At 43.5% G+C, this 23,404-nt stretch overlaps 2 protein-coding genes across 6 annotated transcripts in view; both read left to right on the plus strand.

Moving 5' to 3' along the window:
- Positions 1 to 23,404, plus strand: part of Nt5b (5' nucleotidase B) — a 434,421-nt gene that overhangs the window by 122,859 nt on the left and 288,158 nt on the right.
- Positions 1,987 to 23,404, plus strand: part of LOC137621568 (major facilitator superfamily domain-containing protein 9-like) — a 120,519-nt gene continuing 99,101 nt past the window's right edge. For all 5 annotated transcript variants that reach the window (XM_068351967.1, XM_068351970.1, XM_068351968.1 and 2 more), the window contains exons 1-2: positions 1,987 to 2,335; positions 13,660 to 13,816. In XM_068351967.1, the coding sequence (XP_068208068.1) occupies positions 13,769 to 13,816 (48 nt within the window). In that variant the 5' untranslated portion in view covers positions 1,987 to 2,335; positions 13,660 to 13,768. The remainder of the gene's footprint in view (positions 2,336 to 13,659; positions 13,817 to 23,404) is intronic.

Below are 23,404 nucleotides of genomic sequence, written 5' to 3' on the forward strand. Positions count from 1 at the left end.
AACAGTATTGAGTATTGGAAGCCTGCCAGAGATTAATGTACTTCGGGGTCTCGCAACCCGGATTACGCTGATGTGATGACATTGAATAAGAAGAATGTTCCTGAAATTAATACTTATGTGTGTTGTTCTTGTTTTGAAAGTGGATTGCAAAATTCCCCTTTCCGCCATCTTGACAGAATTCTAAGAAAATTAGCCTGTAAAACTCTTTGCAACCTAAACCTAAATTATTTACACTGATTTACGATAGTACAAAGTACAAATATGTCTTGGACTCCTCACAAGATAACGTATGTAGACCATAAGAACAAAAGTTAAAGAATAGCAATATGTTCGTAAAATCTAACATTAGCAATTGGTTTGGCCGGTTAAAATAAGTAACATTATAACAAAAAGAGTAATTAAAAACTGTAGAGATGGACAATTCAATAAAAAATACAAAGATAAAAATGTGCCTATTGAAAGCTTCCGAAAATTCTAAGCAAAATTCTCAGCCTATGAAGTTATTGAAGGATCGTCATTGCAACCCATCATAGCTGATTTGAATGCACAGGTCACACAAGAAAGAGAGCTGTTAAACAACTATTCAGATTTCCTTGCCCATATTATCGCAAATCATCGATACTCATCATCAATATTTATATATATACGGTACACTTATTGGCATACTTCATTATTATAACGCATTCACAGTTTTGCTTATGGCATTCAGCATAATTCAAACTGTGTTGTATTAGCCTATTGGAAACATCAGTTCTTGGCGATCTGCTGGACTGGGGGTAGAGACCCGCTTAATTTAAGCTTGATAGTTTCTTGTAGTGTCTGCACCAAGACCTACAGATAGTTTATTTGTAGGTCTTGGTCTGCACCCTTGCTAATTTTATGAGCTAAGTATGTGGGTGTGTGTCTGGGGGATCCTATAGATTTACTTGTTACTTGTTTTGGGTTTAAATCCAACCCTCCTCTGAAGTTGAGTGAACTACTTCTCGGGCGGGTCCATATCAATCATCTAACGAAACATTTTCATTATAACTTATACAATTCTTTGATAATAGCATCTCCCAAATCATATGATCTAGTGAAAAGTAATGTCTTTAGTTTCTTCTTAAATTTAATTGCTCCCTTTATGTCCTTCATTTCAGTTGGCAGTTTATTATAATGTCTAGGCGCACAGAACCTAAAAGACCTTTCACCAAATTTACTATTTGTTCTTGGTTCAGATAGCCTATGTTTGTCACTCATGTGTCTTATGTTAACATTTGTTTCTAGTTCTAGTTTGTTCAGGCATTCTTTTAGATATTTTGGTTCAGTATCTTAAACGTCAGTAAGAGTAGCTTGTATTCAATTCTCGCCTTTACCGGCAGCCAGTGTAATTTAATTAGTGCACTGAATCATCAACAGCCATTGCCTGACTCCCCCCGCCTCTGGTCCTTGCATGGGTGGAGAGAGACCCGTGGCGCTGATCGTATATAGAATATAGTCAGCCTCTAAGGCTTTGTCCTGCTAGCTCTATTAATCCTGCTTGCTAGGGCAGTCACTCGTGGCCACCGAGAGTAGAGTCACTTCCCTTACCACCGCCATTAACGAGTGACCTTTAAACATCCATTTAGCATTTTTTGCTTTACCCACCATAGTGCGGCTGTGTGACTGTAATTCCCCAGAAAACCGAGAAATATATTAATCTATATACTGAGACCATCGTATATGTATTTTTAATATTTATAGCCTATAGTAGACCTAATATTCCAATAGTTAATGAGCTAAATATCCAAGTTGTAAAATCAAATGTAAAGCCATGTCCAAAAGCGAATCAATTGTAACAAGAAATTAGTTGTGCAACAAAGAAGCTTACTGAGATTAATTGATGAAATGATAATCAATTGTTCTATTAATATAAAAATATAATTTTAAAAAGAGTATTACATTCTCTCGAGCCAAACGCCTTCCTCGTTGAACACCCGCAGTTATAGACTTTTCTCGCTCCTCAAGGTAAACAATAGTTACGTCACTGAACGAAACATTTAGTGTTTCTTTGCTTACGTCTCATTCAACGTGTCATTTAACTTCACTAACAAATTACCTCCAATGGCAATGGCAGTTTAGTTTACGGTTGTTATTACCGTCTTCGTTTTTCCCAGTTCCTGTCATGAGGATAGGAGTTCTGATACAACATTTCCTTAGAAACGAGAATGATGTTCACTGATTGCTCAAATGAAGAGATGGCAAGATGAATGGAAAATCAACGATACGTTATCTCAGAAACGATTATCAAATCTCCTTAGGCTACTATTGACAACCAACCTTTTTCGCCAGTAGCCTTTAAACACACACGTACCAGGTAAGATAATTAGATAAGGCTACGCAGCCGTATTTACAAGGAACCATGTTTAAAAGCTTTTTGTTTATACTTTTGTAATGGCAGACCTTGGAGAAGGATGTGGGTTAGGATATGTAGGCTGGGTAACATTTGCTATTCCAGAATGTTAAGTAAAGGATAGTTGTGTCTTTGGCTTTAAAAGACCTTTACTGGTGTGGTGGGTGAACTTTACTTGGTAGGGTTGTACTGTATTACAGATTCTCATTTCGAAAAGAAAATATATGATTTCCTATAGGAAATGACATGATTTAACCGAATTTGACCTTCATTTCAACCGCAAACAAACAACAACCAGTTCGACTAACTTCAAGTAGCCGAACTGGTTGTTGTTGTTGCGGATGAAATGAAGGTGAAATGTAATACAGTACAATAATACCCTTTACTCTTATGCCGTTCATATATACTGAGATGATCAATGAGTAAGAGCACTAAATCGTAGGTCAGGTCATGTAAGGGTAAAATTATAGAACAACAGGGAACTATATTTCCAAGAGAAAAAACAAATTTACTTACGGTAAATAATGTGCATTCAGTGAATTTGACCTTTAGGTAAATATATGATGCTTTAATTACTTGCGAAATTCTCTATAAGAAATGGACGAGTGCTGGCTAGTTTGGTATTTTTCTCGATATGTTTAATAGGGGCTGGGCCATAATAACTTACGTATCGGTCAATTAAAATACGAAATATGTTTTTCACTCTGTTCATTGTTTACATCTGAGAAACTGAAGGGGACTTATTGCTCATGCTTGGTTTCCATGCATTTACAATGACGTATCTGTCAGGTGATTTTGTAAACCAATTAACAGCTAACAAGTACTTCTTCATAATTTCCCGGATGTTGTTCTACAACAGCCATTTTTTCCCACCTTCCCCTTCAGTTTTAATTTCACCACCATCACGTAAAGATGTCACCAAGAGGGAACTTGAGTGAAGTACATCAATCTATTTCAAAATTTAGTGTGATTTCGTTTATGTCGGCAATTGATTATGATGGAAATGCTCTCCGTTCATTGTAGGCTATAGGTATTGTTACTAATGTGAAATTAAAAGATAAACCGAGAAATAATGCCTCAAAGGTCCGATTCTGACATGATTTTTGGGAAGACGAACACATTATCTACTATAAAGCTTCTGTAAAGATTACCAATACAGGAAGAAAAAAAGACGGTGTCAATCATAAGGTAAGGAATTATTTGTGATTTACTTTATCATAATGTAAGGATTTATTTGGTATTTACTTTATCATATTATAAGGATTTCTTTGTGATTTACTTTTAGTTTGTGGCCTGGGAAGGGTGGTCCGGCTAGCGGTTGTGACCTAGGAGGGGGGGGGGGGTGGGGTTCTGGGGGCTTGCCTCCAGCTAGGGGTTGTGACCTGGGAAGGGGGCCTGGGGGGCTTGGCCCCCAGCTATGGGTTGTGACCTGGGAACTATTAGTTTAGGTTAGGTGGGTTTGTTAGGTTCTGTACCCTTTTATAAATCTCAAAAGTGTTAAATAATCATGTTTGGCCTGTTTTCAACCACTTCATGAACCATAAATTTTTCCAACTGGTTATCTAGGCCTTATTTTGACTTTCTGACCATTATTATTGCTGTGAATCACTCGTTTGTGACATTTCCCCACCCGAAAAACCCCGGTTTCCCACTGGTGTCCTCCATAATTGTCTATATAAGGGGGTCCAAAAACTCATGAATGGGTGGTTTGCCCCCAATAATCAAGGTCAGAAATGCATAGAAAACAAGGTAACAAGTAGGAAAAATATATGGTTCATGTATTTGGCTAGAAATTAAAGTATGATATATTCACCGACCTTTATTTTCACCGCAAATAAACCTTTCTTCCGCTAGTCCCCCCTTCCCGATGGACACAGGTGGGAACCTGGGACTTTGGGTGGGTGACAACAGGAAAAAAAAACTTGATTGTTTAACACAATATTTTAAATACTGTATTTAACTTAGCCGGTGAATATATAGCTGCAACTCTGTTGCTCGACAGACAAACTCTACGGAAAAAACTCGCCAGCGATCGCTACACAGGTTGCGGGTGTGCCCAACAGCGCCATCTGTCGACCAGATACCCAGCTCTTATGTAAACAAAGACTCAATTTTCTCTCTGTCGAGGTGTCGACAAGACGTACCTTACTCGCTGTTGCTAAACTGGAGTTTTTTCACATCTTATTGGTGAAGTACTATATTCTGGTTTTGAGCTTTCGCTGTGCAGGGTTTTTCTTCAAACAAATCCTTGAACTCTTTTTTGTAACGGATTCATTGTTGATGACTTAGATCGTTTTAGGAATTTTCCCTTGACCAATTCAAAATGGCTGACCCTTCACAAGTTCCCAAATTTAGGAAATGCAATGCTAGGGACTGTTCTAGGCGTCTTCCGAAGGCTTCTATCTACCCTCACACTGTTTGTTCCAATTGTCGGGGTAAAACCTGTCAATTGGAAGATCGGTGTGAGGAGTGCGTGGGCCTTTCGGAATTCGATTTTATCGAATTTGAAAAGTACACACGCAGGCTAGAGAGAGATAGAGTTAGGAGAAGTTCTTCTCGGTCTATTGATGTATCCTCTCCTCATGCCCCACCTATTCCTTCCCCTGTAGTGGTTGTTCCTAACCCCCCTCCTAGCACTCAGGAACCATCGATGGCTGACATGATGCGTGCCATCCAGGCTCTGGGTGAGAGAGTTGAGTCCCTTGCAAGTGACCGTAATCAGCTCATGGCGGATGTTAAGGAGCTTAAGTGCCAAAGTGCAGTGGGTAGTGCTAAAGTGCCAAGTGATAGTGTTGTGAACAGTGTTGCGCTTGAGGGTTCGTCTGTTCGTGCCTGTCGTCCTCCTAGTCCGGGACCTCTTGCTAGCTCCCAAGTCCAGGGGAGAAGCAATGTCGTACGACGCATGGGTTCGAGAGGCTTTAATCAGCGAACAGACGTTCCCTCCATGGTATCGGGCGTATCTCCCCAAGATCGCCCCTACCTACCTAAGACGAGAGAGCCCATTTATACCTCGTCGTCTGAAGGTGTTTCTCGCAAGAAACTTATGACCAAGGTCTCACGGCCTTTAAAACGTAAATCGGTCCCTTCAGGACAAGTCCAACGTCCCGGTTGTAGCCACTGGGTCAGTTCGGACTCGTTGCCGTCATCTGATGACTGCTCACCGCCTAAGAGAGGCAAAGCGGTACCGCTTCAGACACTAACACCGTCTGTCGCCGCACCTGCTCCCGTAGACCCTAAATGGGCTTTACTGCAAGACATGCAGTCCAAGCTTACGTCTCTGATGCAGGACTTTCATGCGGAGAAGGTTGCTGCCGTACCAGCAGCGAGTGCAGTACCTAGCCTACAACCTTTCAAGCGATCGGTTGTGTGTCCTGTGGACGCTGAGGTAACCTTCTCACGTACACCAGTTGAGAGAGTTCCTCCACCGATGCGTTCCAGTGTGGGCTGCCAGCCGCATATTGACGTTAAGCGGAGCACGGAGGTGGGTGTTGACGTTCTGGACGTTCAACAACCTTCAGAGTTGACTTGTTTTGACGCGGTGCGTCAACCTCCGCAACCCAGTGTGGTTTCCACTGCGCAACCCAGTCAGTCTAGACAGTCTCGGGTAGACGCTGTGCGTCCTCGCGCTACCATGGTTGTTGACAGCTCACAGACTGTGCAGCAGGTCCATGACGTTGCGTCCGGCTCAGTCACGCATGCACCAGTGTGACCGGACTCAGCGAACCAGCCGTTACCCACTCTGTTGCCGTTTCCTCATCAGTTTTCGGATGAGGAACTTTCTGATGATGATGTTGCTGCACATCAAGATGAACAACATTCAGAACTGGACGAGCCTAAGTCTACTCAACCCTCTTTGGACTTTAGAAAAGTTTTGGCTATTTTCAAAGAGCTGTTTCCTGACCAGTTTGTTTCTGTAGCTCCTCGTTCTCCACCTTCAGAGTTTGTTTTAGGCATGCCTTCTACCGCACCTGCCTTTACTAGACTCGTCCTCGCACGCTCGTCCAAGAGAGCTTTGCGGGTGATAGGAGACTGGTTAGAGTCCAAGAAGAGTTTAGGGAAGACAGCATTTGCTTTTCCCCCTGCTAGACTCTCTTCTAGATCGAGCGTCTGGTATGCCACGGGAGAAGTTCTCGGCTTGGGAGTTCCTGCCTCTGCCCAGGGCGACTTCTCAAGTCTTGTAGACTCTCTCCGCCGCCTTGCCATGAGACGCTCAAAGATTTGTTGGTCATCATCGGACCTGGACCACCTTATGAAAGGAATCTTTAGGGCTTTTGAAGTCTTTAACTTCTTAGACTGGTGCCTAGGAGCCCTAAGCAGGAAGATCTCTTCGACAGATAAAGAGACTTCTTTGCTCATTATGTCCTGCATGGACAAGGCCGTCCGTGATGGGTCCAATGAGCTTGCTGCCTCATTTGTGTCCGGAGTCCTAAAAAAGCGAGAATCTCTCTGCTCATTCCTTTCTGCTGGAGTTACACCGTGCCAGAGATCTGAGCTTCTCTTTGCTCCTCTTTCCAAGTGCCTTTTTCCAGAAGTCCTGATAAAGGAAATAGCCGCTTCGTTAGTGCAGAAGGACACTCACGATCTTGTTGCGTCCTCAGCTCGCAAAGCTCCCCCTTTGCCTACATTGTCAGCTAGACCGAGGATGGACACTCCAGCGTCTCGCTTTATTCTGCCCTTTCGTGGCAGAGCCTCCAGCAGAGGAGGTGCTCGTGCCGAAGGGAAGCGAGGGAAGAGGAAAGGATCCAAGTCCTCTAAGGGCAGAGTCTGACTGCCCGCAACTTCAGACAGCAGTGGGAGCCAGACTCAAGAACTTCTGGCGAGCCTGGGAGAAGAGAGGCGCAGATGCACAATCTGTGAAGTTGCTCAGAGAGGGGTACAAGATCCCTTTTGTACGAAAACCCCCTCTAGCAACGTCTCCCATCGATCTCTCTCCCAGGTACAGAGAGGAAGAAAAGAGACAAGCCCTGAAACTGGAAGTGTCTCTTTTGCTAAAGAAGGGAGCGGTGGTCAAAGTCTCGGACCTTCAATCACCGGGATTCTACAACCGCCTCTTCTTGGTTTCAAAGAAGACAGGAGGGTGGAGGCCGGTGCTAGAGGTCAGTGCTCTGAATGTCTTTGTCACAAAGACGAAGTTCTCCATGGAGACCACAAAGTCAGTCTTAGCAGCGGTCAGAAGGGAAGACTGGATGGTCTCCCTAGATCTAAGGGACGCCTACTTCCACGTCCCCATCCACTCAGACTCCCAACCTTTTCTGAGATTCGTTTTCGAAAAGGTGGTCTACCAGTTTCGGGCCCTGTGCTTTGGCCTAAGCACAGCTCCTCTCGTGTTTACGAGGCTGATGAGGAATGTAGCCAAATTCCTCCATTTATCGGACATCCGAGCCTCCCTTTATTTGGACGACTGGCTTCTCAGAGCCTCTTCCAGTCGTCGCTGTCTGAAGGATCTCAAGTGGACTCTAGATCTGACCAAGGAATTGGGACTCCTAGTCAATTTGGAAAAGTCGCAACTGGTCCCATCCCAAACTATTGTGTATTTAGGGATGGAGATTCACAGTCTAGCTTTTCGGGCTTTTCCGTCGGCCCCCAGAATAATTCAAGCCCTGTTATTCATCCAGAACATGCTGAAGAAGGAACGCTGCTCAGTCAGGCTGTGGATGAGTCTGGTAGGGACGCTATCATCCCTGGAACAATTTGTGTCATTAGGAAGACTACACCTCCGTCCACTTCAATACCATCTAGCTTTTCACTGGAAAAAGGACAAGACGCTAGAAGCGGTCTCGATTCCGATTTCCGAAAAGATGAAGTCTTGTCTGACTTGGTGGAAGGACAATATCAACTTAAGAGAGGGTCTTCCCCTGGCTGTTCAGACTCCCAACCACGTTCTCTTCTCGGACGCATCGGACGTGGGCTGGGGCGCGACATTAGACGGTCGGGAATGCTCAGGACTGTGGAACTCGAGTCAGAGGAACATGCATATCAACTGCAAGGAGCTGTTGGCAGTACATCTGGCCTTGAAAAGCTTCAAGTCTCTCCTTCGAGGCAAAGTGGTGGAAGTGAACTCAGACAACACCACTGCATTGGCGTACATCTCCAAGCAAGGAGGGACCCACTCACTGACGTTGTACGAGATCGCAAGGGACCTGCTCATCTGGTCAAAAGGTCAAGACATCTCACTAGTAACGAGGTTCATCCAAGGCAACTTGAATGTAATAGCAGATTGTCTCAGTCGGAAAGGGCAAGTAATTCCAACAGAATGGACCCTCCACAAGGATGTGTGCAAGAGACTTTGGGCCACTTGGGGCCAACCAACCATAGATCTCTTTGCAACCTCGCTGACCAAGAGGCTTCCAATCTATTGCTCCCCAGTCCCGGACCCAGCAGCAATACATATAGATGCCTTTCTCCTAGATTGGTCACATCTAGATCTCTATGCATTCCCACCGTTCAAGATTGTCAACAAGGTACTGCAGAAGTTCGCCTCTCACGAAGGGACAAGGTTGACGCTAGTTGCTCCCCTCTGGCCCGTGAGAGAATGGTTCACCGAGGTACTTCGATGGCTAGTAGACGTTTCCAGAAGTCTTCCTCTAAGGGTGGACCTTCTACGTCAGCCGCACGTAAAGAAGGTACACCAAAGCCTCCTCGCTCTTCGTCTGACTGCCTTCAGACTATCGAAAGACTCTCGAGAGCTAGAGGCTTTTCGAAGGAGGCAGCCAGTGCGATTGCTAGAGCAAGGAGAGCATCCACCATTAGACTCTACCAATCGAAGTGGGAAGTCTTCCGAGACTGGTGCAAGTCAGTCTCTGTATCCTCGACCAGTACCTCTGTAGCTCAAATAGCTGACTTTCTCTTATACCTGAGAAAAGGACGATCCCTTTCAGCTCCCACTATCAAGGGCTACAGAAGCATGTTGGCATCGGTCTTCCGGCATAGAGGCTTAGATCTTTCCAACAATAAAGATCTTCAAGACCTCCTTAAGTCTTTTGAGACCACTAAGGAGCGTCGTTTGGTTACACCTGGTTGGAATTTAGATGTGGTACTAAGATTCCTCATGTCAGACAGGTTTGAGCCGCTACAATCAGCCTCCCTGAAAGATCTCACTCTAAAGACACTTTTCCTAGTATGCTTAGCCTCAGCTAAAAGAGTCAGTGAGATTCATGCCTTCAGCAAGAACATCGGATTTTCATCAGAAAAAGCCACATGTTCGCTACAACTTGGTTTTCTAGCCAAAAATGAGCTGCCTTCTCGACCTTGGCCTAAATCGTTCGATATTCCCAGCTTATCGGAGATTGTAGGCAATGAACTAGAAAGAGTCTTATGCCCTGTGAGAGCTCTTAAGTTCTATTTAAAGCGCACTAAACCTTTACGAGGCCAATCTGAAGCTTTATGGTGTTCAGTTAAGAAACCATCTTTGCCTATGTCAAAGAATGCTTTATCCTACTTTATCAGACTGTTAATACGAGAAGCTCATTCACATCTGAGTGAGGAAGACCAAGTTTTGCTTAAGGTGAAGACACACGAAGTTAGAGCTGTTGCAACTTCCGTGGCCTTTAAGCAAAATAGATCTCTGCGAAGTATAATGGACGCAACCTATTGGAGAAGCAAGTCAGTGTTCGCGTCTTTTTATCTAAAGGATGTCCAGTCTCTTTACGAGGACTGCTACACACTGGGACCATTCGTAGCAGCGAGTGCAGTAGTGGGTGAGGGCTCAACCACTACAATTCCCTAATTCCATACCCTTTTAATCTTTCTCTTGAAATGTTTTTAATGTTGTTTTTATGGGTTGTCCGGAAGGCTAAGAAGCCTTTCGCATCCTGGTTGATTTGGCGGGTGGTTAAAGTCATTTCTTGAGAGCGCCTAGATTAGGGGTTTGATGAGGTCCTGTTGTATGGGTTGCAACCCTTGATACTTCAGCTCCTAGGGGTCGATCAGCATCCTAAGAGGATCGCGAGGCTCCGTAAGGAAGACGTACTTAAAAGGCAGAGTAATTGTTCAAGTCGACTTCCTTACCAGGTACCTATTTATTTTGTTTTTGTTATTTTGATAACTTCTAAAATGAAATAAAAAACTCTTAGCTCATAAAATGTAAACATATATTACTGGTCTCTACCCACCATCCTGGGTGTGAATCAGCTATATATTCACCGGCTAAGTTAAATATTTAAAGATGATATTTTAATTATAAAATAAATTTTTGAATATACTTACCCGGTGAATATATAAATTAAATGACCCTCCCTTCCTCCCCAATAGAGACGCAGTGGGACGAGGAGAAAATTGAGTCTTTGTTTACATAAGAGCTGGGTATCTGGTCGACAGATGGCGCTGTTGGGCACACCCGCAACCTGTGTAGCGATCGCTGGCGAGTTTTTTCCGTAGAGTTTGTCTGTCGAGCAACAGAGTTGCAGCTATATATTCACCGGGTAAGTATATTCAAAAATTTATTTTATAATTAAAATATCATTTTGTAAAAGGCTACAGAACCTAACAAACCCACCTAACCTAATATGGTAGTTCCCAAGTCACAGACCTAGATGGGGAGGGAAGCCCCAGGGACCCCCCTTCACAGCTCACAAACTTTCCCAGGTCACAGACCTAGCTGGGCTGGACCCCCTTCCCAGGTCACAAACATATCCAGGTCAAAGACCTAGCTGGGGGCAAGACCTCCAAAACCCCCTTACCCAGGTCACAAACTCAAAGTAAATAACAAATAATTCTATACCTTACGATTAACACCGTGTCTTTTTGTCTTAGCAATCGTTACAGTCGAATTACTGTATAAAATGTGCTGATCTTCCTTAAAAGGTAGCTCAGAATCGCACTTGGGACACTTTAAATTTTGAAGAATAACACAATGAGCTTTTAAAAAATTGTTCACAACACTAGGTGTACTGTAATACTCGCTATGAAACTTTGCTGTAGCATTCATGTAGCCATAGTGGTCCATAACGAACACCCAACACAGCTACAAAGGAACTGAAAAGTTTTCCTAAGAAAACTAGGCTTGTGTCACAGAACTACCTATGTCACACTCGAGCATACAAACATGCCCAAATGTGGTAAACTTCATCAAATGGTGGGGAAGGAAGGAGGAAGAGCTACATACAAACGAACGAACAGGAGTAATTCCATTGATAGAAAGAAAGTGGAAGAAGGCTAGTACACAGGACTTATAAAGTTGTTATTGCGCAAAAAGACACGTACAAACATACGAACTGCAGGAGATACATGTGGTTTGTAAAATGTAAACAAAAGAGTGAAATTAATATTTGTTCCATAACTGGAAGTGTTCACCTCTCTCATTCGCGAGAGAGGCCACTCTTAGAGACACCTCTTCGGAGGATTACACTGCTCATCAGTTCCTGATCATCCTACCAGCAGACCTACCAGCGCAACTTTGCGCTGCAACTTAGTCCATGGACTTCGGTCCTGGACTCTTCCTAAGGCCAGCTTGCTGGAACACCGGCCCTCATGGGCTTCATCAGTTCCTGATCATCCTACCAGCAGACCTACCAGCGCAACCTTGCGCTGCAACTTAGTCCGTGGACTTTGGTCCTGGACTCTTCTATGGACCTTTCACGGTTGCCATCAGTGGATGTTCCCCCTTCCAAAGGGCACATCCCAGTTCCTGATCGTCCTATCAGCTGACCTTCCGATCTACCAACGCATCCTTACGCCGCTGGTAGTCCTTTGGACTTTGGTCCTGGACTCTTCTGCAGACCTTTTTTACGGTCCCCACTGGTGGATGCTCGCCCCTCCAAAGGGCACATCCCAGTTCCTGATCGTCCTGCCAGCTGACCTACCAATCTGCCAACGCAACCTTACGCCGCTGTTAGTCCTTGGACTCTTCCGTGGACCTTTACGGTCTCCATCATGGATGTTTGCCCTTCCAAAGGGCTCATCCCAGTTTCTGGTTCGTCCTGCCAGCTGACCTGCCGATCTACTAGCGTTACCTTCGCGTGCGCTAACATTTGTGCTCGCGCGAGCGCCAATGCTCTTGCTTGTGCGCCGACAGCCTTCCGCGCGCGCCCGCCTGTGCCAACGGTCTTCTGCGCGCGGGCGCCAATGGTCTTCTGCGTGCAGGTGCCCAGTTTGTACTGCATAATTATTGGAGTACTTTTACCTCCCAAGAGCTCTATTGGCAAGGTGCGTTTGTATTAGTTATTCTTAGGCATACAGTTACTCTGAGAATGGTCACTTTGGTTGCCTTCCTAGACTTTGGAATGTCAGCCCCAACCTTTCTTTTCTTCATCTTCCCCTCTCTTGGGGCATAACATCCGGGGAGGCTGTTGGTTAGAACTCCCACGACTGCAGGCAAGTCTCATTTTGAATTGTAGCTAGAATATATTTCGCATACAGTAGGCTATATTTAAGTCATGTCCCCAATCTCCTTACGACGGGGAGTTTGGTATATTGGCTCTTAATATGTATAAGACCAAAGCTGCTATTATACATGGCCTTGACGATAACAATTGAGTTCTAACATTCATACTCACTTCGCCTGGGCCGTGAACCTGTTGGTCTCAGTTCAGTAGTTTATGAGGTGTAAAGATACACATCCCTCCCTTTATCATGCATGGATGTTGCAATCCTTGGAAAGTTTCAGCCAGTTGAAGGGACTTCCACCCACCGTAGTGTGAGTCTCCTTTGGTAAAGAACATAAGTGTGTGAACAAATCACAAATTCGAAGGTAATTTCTTTTTTTCCTAACTATACAAACCAGTAGTTCATTACACATACTTTTACCCTCCATCACCTAACCCCTAGGGGAAAATCCTGACTGGGATCAAAATGAAAAACGTATGAGTGAGCGGGGGACCGGTGCTTCTTACCGTTCCACCAGTTAACAACTGAGTGGTCGTTTACACCTTGTTAAAAGTTTTATAGTGTATACCAGCTTGTGCTGATTTCTTCTCCTTTAGCAAAGAACTACAGGTTTGTATAATTGGGAAAAATATAAATTACCTCAGAATTTTTTATTTTTCATTATTTTACATTGACTCCACCATGTTAGTTAAAGATGTCGTTTTTGAGTCCTCAGTTCCAATTATATTGTTGGGAAAATGTTTTTTTTTTTTTTGTGGAGTAATGACTCTTCCCCCTAAATTAGAACAATCTTGTGGTGTATCGGTATTACAAATTTCCATATGCCTAGAATAAACATATGTGTTACAAAATTAAGTTTATCATAATTATTTGAAACTTAATGAATTTTGCATAAAGGTCCTGGTCACAGATATGAATTGTATAAAGTGGCTAAAACATGGTATAAGCTGTGATTTTTATTTCAGGGATGTTGACTTTACTGCTGTGCATTTAACAAATCCGAAGAGATATGCATGTCAGAACTCAGAACCTGAAATTTAAAACAGATTGTAGAATAGCATAACAAGATTCAAAATGAACGTTCCTAGAATTCAGCTGGTCATTTACATCCTAGGATTCTTGGTAAGTTCTGAAGTTTCTAACAGTTCCCATGAAGTAGTGTAGAATTTTTTTTATCCAAATAAACAAGTTCACTGTTTCACTGATGGATCTATTAGCATTTTCAGAATTTTTCTCATTGCTTAATATTAAAAAGGCCTATAAAAATCATGTACAAACAATTACGGTACCTTAATATATGCCAAATATTATAGGCCAGAGAGGTCTTGAAGGTAAATGCTCTCTTTAAAAGTAACAAAGGATTCATGAAGACTCCACCGCATGGCCTTAGTAGCACCTTTTTTTAGCCCAAGTTTATAACAAAATTACATACAGTACAGGTAAACTTTTTGTAAGTTGCTTTGCTTTCTTAATCAGAGAAATTACCATTTGTTCCTATGCATATACAAATTTTTGTCCTTTAGAATAGAGGAGTGTCTTCAATGGAGCTAAAACAGCCATTGTATTCATTAACGACTTATGGTGAGCGCGGTTGAGTAGCACCAGCCTTTCTCCTATCAAAGACTTCACCTTTGATTTCACCACATTGTGTACTGGTGTACTGTTGTGCCCTTTAAGAAGGCTATTAATTCTTTTGCTTCTACTTAGTTTTGGATGTTTGTATATTGGCTTTGTCTGTTGTGAGAGAAATGAAATGGGAAGTATGTAAATACCAGGGAAAGGGTGGATGATGTAACCAATTTTAAATATTTAACTTAGCCGGTGAATATATAATAGCTGAGCCTCCGGCGGCTCGACAGAAAAAAAAACACAAAAACTCGCGAGCGATCGCTATGAAGGTTGCGGGTGTGCCCACTAGCGCCAACTATCGGCCAGATACCGCATATACATGTAAACAGACCCAATTTTTCTCTGTCGGTCTGAACGACAAGACGTATCATTACTCGCTGTATAACCTGGAGTTTTTCAACAGACTTGGTGAAGTACTTCTTTTTGGTTTGAGCTTTCGCAGTGCAGGTGTTTTATCTTCAACTTAAATCTTGAACTCTTTTTTGGATAGATTTAATTGTTGATGACTTTGGATTGTTTTTTGGACTTTCTTTGACTTTTAAAAATGGCCGACCCTTCCCTTAGTACGGAAGTGTGTTTTAGGCTTTTAGCAATTATCTTATCACGTTATAAATTGTTGTTGTTAATTATAGATTTTCCTCTATATATTTTATATCTCAACCGCCTTTATTAGGCCTCTTCGATTAGCTTTCCATTTATAATAAACATCAAGATAAATTTTAATGATTTGTTTATATGCGACCTTACCTATTCCTCCCCTAATCCGAGAGTAGGCGGTCCTAACTTGGAAACCGAAGTTAAACAACGTTGAGCCCTTTCAATCGTAAATAACTTTTACAGAGCAAATGATTTAAAACTTATTAAATTAATATTTTTTAGTAGATATTTTATGAAAGCTTTTCTTTGAATAGTCTTCGTACTGTTTCAAAGATGAACTAACGTTTGGTTTATTTATGCTACGCAGTTTGCGCTCTATCGTTACGATAGAGAGAGAGAGAATCACGGTTTCACTTTGCAGAAAGAGTAAATCGATTCTGACGTTTTGTTCATTCTTCTTTCAAACTTAAATGTTTTAAATACTAATTTAAAGGAACTTGTTAATTTTCAATTTCTTAGTCCTTTCAGTTTTTTCCTTTGGTCAAATAACCTGTTTATTGACGAAAGGTAAGTGGGCTTTTCTCTTCGGTGTGAAATCAAGAGAGAGAGAGAGAGAGAGGAAGAGAGAACGTTCCGATCTTTATTCTCGTCCCAAGCGAGTAACGTTGTTCTCGAGTCAGTTTTTTACTCTCGTCCCAAGTCTCTGTACGGGGAGAAAGGATAAAACGTTTTTAGTTTTTATTCTCGTCCCAAGGCACTGTATGGTGAGAGATTGAAAACGTAGTTTTGAATGAACTAGTGTTTAGTCTCCTCCCCAGTCACTGATCTTTTTATCTTAATATATGTTTACTGTTTTTTGCTTGTATTAATGTGCTTACATTATACGACTTATTTCGCAATTATAACCTTTTGATGTAGGGTAGAATTGCGTGCTTCAGGTAGAAATCAGTTTTATTCATGCCTAATGTGAATTGTTGAAAAATTCGATTTCAGTGAAGTAAGTGCAAAACAGAAAATCGTAGTGATAAAGTGATAATTGCGCAAAGTGTTATCAGTGTTGCGACTGAGGGTTCGTCTGTTCGTGCCTGTCGTTTGCCTAGTCCGGGACCTCTTGCAAGCTCCCAAGCCCAGGGGAGAAGTAATGTCGTACGACTTATGGGTTCGAGAGGCCTTGATCAGCGAACAGACGTTCCCTCTATGGTTTCAGGCGTGTCTCATCAAGACCGCCCCTACCATAAGACGAGCGAGACGATTTTCTCCTCGTCATCCGAAGGCTTTTCGCGTAAGAAACCGTGGAGCAAGGTTTCGAGGCCCTTAAAGCGAAAGTCAGTCCCTTCAGGACAGGTCCAGCGTCCTGGTTGTAGCCATTGGGACAGCTCTGACCCTATGCAGTCATCGGAAGACTGCTCGCCGCCTAAACAAAAGCGTAACACAGGCTCCGAGAGTCTTATTGTAGGCAAGGTTTTGCAGTCTCAGACGTTGCCCTCGTCTCTTACCGCACCCATTCCCGTTGATCCTAAATGGGTTGTACGGCAAGACATGCAGAATAAGCTTGCCTCTCTTATGGAGGACTATTCTGCTGAGCAGGTTCACGATGATCCTCGCCGCTTAGCTGATCGAGATCCTGGCCGTCAGCCGCCCAAACGAGCCTTTGCTCGTCCTGTTGACATTGACGTTACAAAGTCACGTCAATCATGTGTTGTAGAGCCTCACTCGATGCAGTCCCGTGTTGACTCTCAGCCGCTTGTGGACGTTCAGCCGCTGCCGCTTGCTCTTGTTGACGTTCAGGACGTTCGCCAACCAGCATAGTTGACTTGTTTTGACGTTGAGCGTCAAGCACCGCAGTCAAGAGTTGTTTTGACTGCTCAGTCTAGGCAGTCAAGGCAGTCTCAAGTTGACGTCGAGCGTCCTCCCGCACCTGTTGTTGTTGCTGGTCAGTCCTTTAGGCAGTTACATGACATAGCGTCCTTGACTGCTACTGTTGCTCCTTTGCGTGTGGACTCTGCTTGTCAAGCATTGCCACCACGGCAGGTCTCTCCCTTGCTTGAGACTCTGCAATTGTCGGACAAGGTTCCTTCAGATGAGGAAGTTGCTGATCCCCCTCCTACTGATATTCCCTTGAGGACTCTGTCAGACAGAGAGGAGCCTAAAGCTGCTCAGCCCTCTATGGACTTTAAATAAATCATGCTGATTTTTAAGGATCTTTGTCCGGATCTTTTTGTAACTGCTGCTCCTCGTTCGCCTAAACGTCAGAGTTTACACTAGGCCTAGCTACTTCGAAGCCGTTGTTTTCTAAGCTAGTGCTCTCTCGCTCTTCTAAGAGAGCTTTACGTTTGCTAGGCGACTGGTTAATCACCAGGAGGAGTTTGGGGGAGACAGCCTTTGCTTTCCCTACTTTTAAGCTGGCTTATAGAGCGAGAGTCTGATATGACACGGGAGAAGTTCTCGGCTTGGGAGTTCCTGCCTCTGCCCAGATAGACTTCTCAAACCTCATAGACTCTCCCTGGCGCCTGGCCATGAGACGCTCCAAGATTTTATGGTCGGCTTCAGAGCTAGACCATCTCCTGTTAGGAGTTTTTTCGAGCGTTTGAAGTTTTGCTGTACAATTATGTCATGCATAAACAAGGCTATCAGGGATGGCTCCAATAGTCTGACAGCCACGTTCTCTGCAGGAACAAGTCTATCAGGGATGGCTCCAATGATATGGCAGCCATGTTCACTGCAGGAGTACGTAAGAGGCAAGTGCGCTCAATGTGTTCATTGTCAAGACAAACTTCACGATGAAGTCTACCAGGCTGTCTTGACAGCATTAATGGAAGGCGATTGGATGGTCTCTCTCGACCTTCAGGAGGCATACTTCCACATTCCTATACACCCGGATTCCCAACCGTTTCTGAGGTTTGTTTACAGGAATGTGGGGTACCAGTTTCGAGCCCTGTGCTTTGGCCTCAGTCCTGCTCCTCTCGTGTTTACGAGGCTCATGAGGAATGTGGCAAAATCCCTCCATCTATCGGGAATCCGAGCCTCCCTGTACTTGGACGACTGGCTTCTCAGAGCATCGTCCAGTCTTCGCTGTCTGCAGGATCTACATTGGACGTTGAGTCTGGCCAGGGAGTTGGGACTTTTGGTCAACCTAGAAAAGTCCCAACTGATCCCATCCCAGATTATTCTATGTTTGGGGATGGAGATTCGCAGTCCAGTTTTTTCGGGCTTTTCCGTCTGCCACCCGAATAGAACAAGCCCTGCTCGAAGTCCAACTAATGCTGAAAAGAGAACGTTTGTTCAGTCAGGGGTTGGAACAGTCTCGTAGGGACTCTCTCATCCCTGGAGCAGTTTGTCTCGCTAGGGAGACTACACCTTCGGCCTCTCCAGTTCCATCTAGCCTCTCACTGGAACAAGGACAAGACGTTAGAGACGGTATCATTCCCAGTCTCCGAACCAGTTAAGGCATGCCTGAAATGGTGGGACAGCAATATCAGTCTGAGAGAGGGACTATCCCTAGCAGTCAAGAACCCAAACCACGTGTTGTTCTCAGACGCGTCGGATTTGGGTTGGGGTGCGACCCTGGACGGTCGGGAATGCTCGGGTCTGTGGACCTCAAGTCAGAAGAGCATGCACATCAACGGCAAGGAGCTATTAGCAGTCCACTTGGCCTTGATGAAATTCGAAAGCTTTCTTCGAAACTAAGTGGTAGAGGTCAACTCAGACAACACCACAGCTTTGGCGTACATCTCCAAGCAAGGAGGCACACACTCCCTCACGCTGTACGAGATCGCAAGGGACCTTCTCATATGGTCAAGAAATCGAGGCATCTCCCTGTTGACGAGATTCATCCAGGGGGACTTGAACGTCTTGGCAGACTGTCTCAGTCGGAGGGATCAGGTGATACCCACGGAATGGACCCTCCACAAGGACGTGGGCAAGAGTCTTTGGGCTACTTGGGGTCAACCCACCATAGACCTCTTTGCCACCTCGTTGACCAAAAGGTTACCAATCTATTGCTCACCAGTCCTAGATACAGAAGCAATCCACATAGACGCGTTTCTACTGGATTGGTCTCATCTGGACTTATATGCATTCCCACCATTCAAGATAGTCAACAAGGTACTGCAGAAGTTCGCCTCTCACGAAGGGACAAGGTTGACGTTGGTTGCTACCCTCTGGCCCGCGAGAGAGTGGTTCACCGAGGTACAGTACTTCAATGGCTGGTAGACATTCCAAGAAGTCTTCCTCTAAGGGTAGATCTCTTACGTCAGCCCCACGTAAAGAATGTTCATCAAAGCCTCCCTGCGCTTCGTCTGACTGCCTTCAGACTATCGAGAGACTCTCAAGAGCTCGAGGCTTTTCGAAGGAGGCAGCCAGTGCGATTGAGAGAGCTAGGAGAGCTTCTACCATCAGAGTATACCAGTCGAAGTGGGAAGTCTTTCGAGATTGGTGCAAGCCAGCATCTATGTCCTCTTCCAGTACCTCTGTAGCCCAATCGGAGATTTTCTTTTACATCTGAGAAATGTTCGCTCCCTCTCAGCTCCCACGATTAAGGGCTACAGGAGCATGTTGGCTTCGGTCTTTCGTCATAGAGGCTTAGATCTTTCCAACAATAAAGATCTCCAAGATCTCCTTAAGTCTTTCGAGACCTCTAAGGAACGTCGTTTGGCAACTCCTGGATGGAACTTAGACGTGGTCCTAAGGTTCCTCATGTCAGACAGGTTTGAGCCATTACATTCAGCCTCCCTGAAGGATCTCACCCTCAAGACGCTTTTCCTAGTGTGCTTGGCTTCGGCTTAAAGGGTCAGTGAAATTCATGCCTTCAGTAAGAACATCGGCTTTTTCTACAGAAAAAGCCACATGTTCACTTCAACTTGGTTTCCTGGCCAAAAATGAACTGCCTTCTCGTCCTTGGCCTAAGTCTTTTGATATACCTAGCCTGTCAGAGATCGTAGGCAACGAACTTGAAAGAGTGCTGTGTCCAGTTAGAGCTCTTAAGTTCTACTTAGCTCGTACTAAGTCCTTACGAGGTGGATCTGAGGCATTATGGTGTTCAGTTAAGAAACCATCATTGCCTATGTCAAAGAATGCTTTGTCATATTTTATCAGACTTTTAATACGAAAGGCTCATTCTCACTTGAATGAAAAAGACCGATGCTTGCTTAAGGTTTAGACGCACGAAATAAGAGCTATAGCAACTTCCGTGGCCTTTAAGCAAAATAAATCTCTGCAAAGTATTATGGACGCGACCGTTTGGAGAAGCAAGTCGGTATTCGCGTCATTTTACTTAAAAGATGTCCAGACTCTTTACGAGGACTGCTACACACTGGGTCCATTCGTTACAGCGAATGCAGTAGTGGGTAAGGGTTCTACCACTACATTCCCTTAATTCCAATATCCTTTTAATCTGCTCTTGAAATGTTTTTTTTAATTGGGTTGTACGGAAGGCTAAGAAGCCTTTCGCATCCTTTTTTGATTTGGCGGGTGGTCAAATGTCATTTCTTGAGAGCGCCCAGATTAGGGGTTTGATGAGGTCCTGTTGTATGGGTTGCAGCCCTTGATACTTCAGCTCCTGGGAGTCTTTCAGCATCCTAAGAGGATCACTGAGGTTCGTGAGGAAGACAGACTAATGAGGCAGAGTAATCGTCTAAGTCAACTTCCTTACCAGGTACCTTTATATATTTGGGTTTTGTTATGATATAACTATCAAAAACTCTAAGCATATACGCTGTAAACTTAATTAACTCTGGTCTCTACCCACCACCATGGGTGTGAATCAGCTATTATATATTCACCGGCTAAGTTAAATATTTAAAAATGATATTTTAATTATAAAATAAATTTTTGAATATACTTACCCGGTGAATATATAAATTAAAGGCCCCCCCTTCCTCCCCGATAGAGACCCAGCGGGATGAGAAGAATTGGGTCTGTTTACATGTATATGCGGTATCTGGCCGATAGTTGGCGCTAGTTGGCACACCCGCAACCTTCATAGCGATCGCTCGCGAGTTTTTGTGTTTTTTTTTCTGTCGAGCCGCCGGAGGCTCAGCTATTATATATTCACCGGGTAAGTATATTCAAAAATTTATTTTATAATTAAAATATCATTTTATGCCAAAATTGGTAGTCGATTCACACACACTGCCAATTTTAGGGGCATGTTTGCATTGTAGATTGTAGTCTCCAGTTTAGGGGCAGGTGTTTGATTTTAGGAGGAAAAGGAAGCCTAAGGCCTCTTTAGTGTCATTCTTGGCAAAGTCCAAGCTGATGCCAAAGAAGCTCTACAGCTCATTCTCCTAACATTGAGGGCACAGGCCACTGAATCGTCTGCAAATGTGTCCCTGACTCAGTTCTTTGGGTATACATGTCAGGGACCAGGAGAATTCTGATCTACATCAACTAGTTTTTTAGGGTTTGGTGGTGTATGGAGTTTTCCCAGATAATGTTACACTGACATCTCTCTCGTTGCGGTGTAGAATGCTGATGATGAGTTCGACCTAAGAACGCATGGCCTTTAGGTATTTCAAGTCTGCCTTCTGTAGTTTTTTAAAAGTCCCCAGTGGTGACCCTAGTGCCAATGAGTTTAAGAGCCTAGAGCTCTGAACTCTACCATGGAGAGTGAACACTTGAGGCCAGGTGTTTAAATCGCAATTTGAATCATAAATCTACTGGTAGGAGCTGCAAGCAATAAAAGTTTGAATATGTGGCCCTCAATAATTCTAGTATCAAACATGTAAGTGTGGGGCATGCCAAGAAATTATTGAATAAATCAACAAGCTATGCAAAGGCATTGAAATCAGGAGGAAAAATGCTGCAAGAGACATCCAACCCACTTATTACTGCCAGTAGTTCCCAAAAAAGAAATGCCTCATTTTCTGATAACAAGCTGCAAAATAGTGCAAAAATATCACCACCTAATAAGGCCTTGCCCACCTTTGCCTCCCATTACAAAGGCTAGTACTAACTTCTCTCAGGCTGTATTTTTGCCTGATTTGATGGAGGTGTCACCTGAAACAGAGTTATTAGGTGCATCTGTGGCAGGGAAGATGCCTAAAGCTGATAAATCACCACCTCTTAATTGGAATAGAGAGAGACCACTATCTCTCTCACCCCTTTCCATTAAAATCACCAAAGTTATATCAAATAGATATGGTGTTTTGTCTATAAATATTTCAGATCAACAAGAAAACAACATAAATCAATAAAAAATTCAAGTTGAGATCCACCATCCCCCTCAACAATTAGTTCAAAAGAACATGAAAAAGGCAAATGTAAAACCTAACTTATCAAGACCCTCTCTTAAGAAGCCTACAGGAAATAATGTTAAATCAAAAGCTGCCAATGGGGAGACCTCATCCAAGATTTCATCCAGAAAATAAACCATAGTTTTTTCTTCCATTTTGCATAATTGTATGTCTACAGGAGAGCAAGCTTGATAATAATACTTTTGTCCTCGCAAATATATTAGCTATTTGACACTGATCAACGAGCAGGGAGCCATTGCGGAAGTCTTGTATATGTTTGTTGAGATGTTCCTCAAATATTTTTGTCTATTTTTACACCTCTACAGGCAGTCGTTGTACCAATAGATATAGGGAGAAAATACATACTGTAATTTCCTCTTGTGCCTCCAAATGATAAATTTTTTTATGCTCATTTAGTAGAGATGATTCAGCAACTCCCTCAACCTTTTCTCTTACTGGGAGATTTGAATGGTAGACAGCCTTCATAGGGTGATGTTATAGCAAACGCAAGGGGCAATATTATATCATCAGTAATGGAGAAGGAAAATGTAGGACTCGTTAATACAAGAAAGCCAAAGCACTTTCATGCCCAGTCAGGTACTTAGTCAGGCATTGACCTTTCAATTGCAAGCTCTAACTGCCCTCTCGATTTTTATTGGAGAAAATTAGATGATTAGCATACTAGTGGTCATGCATCAATCATTATAAACAACAATAATCCACCTTTACAGAGATCACTACGATGGAACCTTGACAAGGTGGATTGAAATAGATTTCGGGAGATAATCAAAATTGAAGCGAATGTAGAACGGTTTGAAAGTGTTGATGATGCCATAGACTTACTGATTGGAACTCTCCACACAGTAGGAGTCAATTCGATTCCCAAAACCACAGGATTATTCATACGGCGTCTAGTCACCTGGTGGTCTTCAGAATTAACTGCCTTTCACAGAGCCACAAGAAAATTTTTTTGACTCAATTGCGTAAACACCGTACAGAGAATTTGATAATATACAAAAAATGTAGAGCACAGGTCTGTTGTGCCATAAAAAAAAAAAAAAGCTAGGTGCCAGTCTTGGGTATCTTTTGTTTCCTCGGTCAACAGAAGAGCACCACCATCTTCTGTATGGAGGAAAGTTAAAAAAGATAGCAGGCTAATTTACCCCAACCCACCACCAGTGTTGAAGGTGAATGGTCAGTATGTGACTGGAGTAACTGAGGTCAGCAGTGCTCTGGCCGATCATTTCTCCAC

Source organism: Palaemon carinicauda, chromosome 28 (genome assembly GCF_036898095.1).
Source record: "Palaemon carinicauda isolate YSFRI2023 chromosome 28, ASM3689809v2, whole genome shotgun sequence".
NCBI lineage: Eukaryota > Metazoa > Arthropoda > Malacostraca > Decapoda > Palaemonidae > Palaemon > Palaemon carinicauda.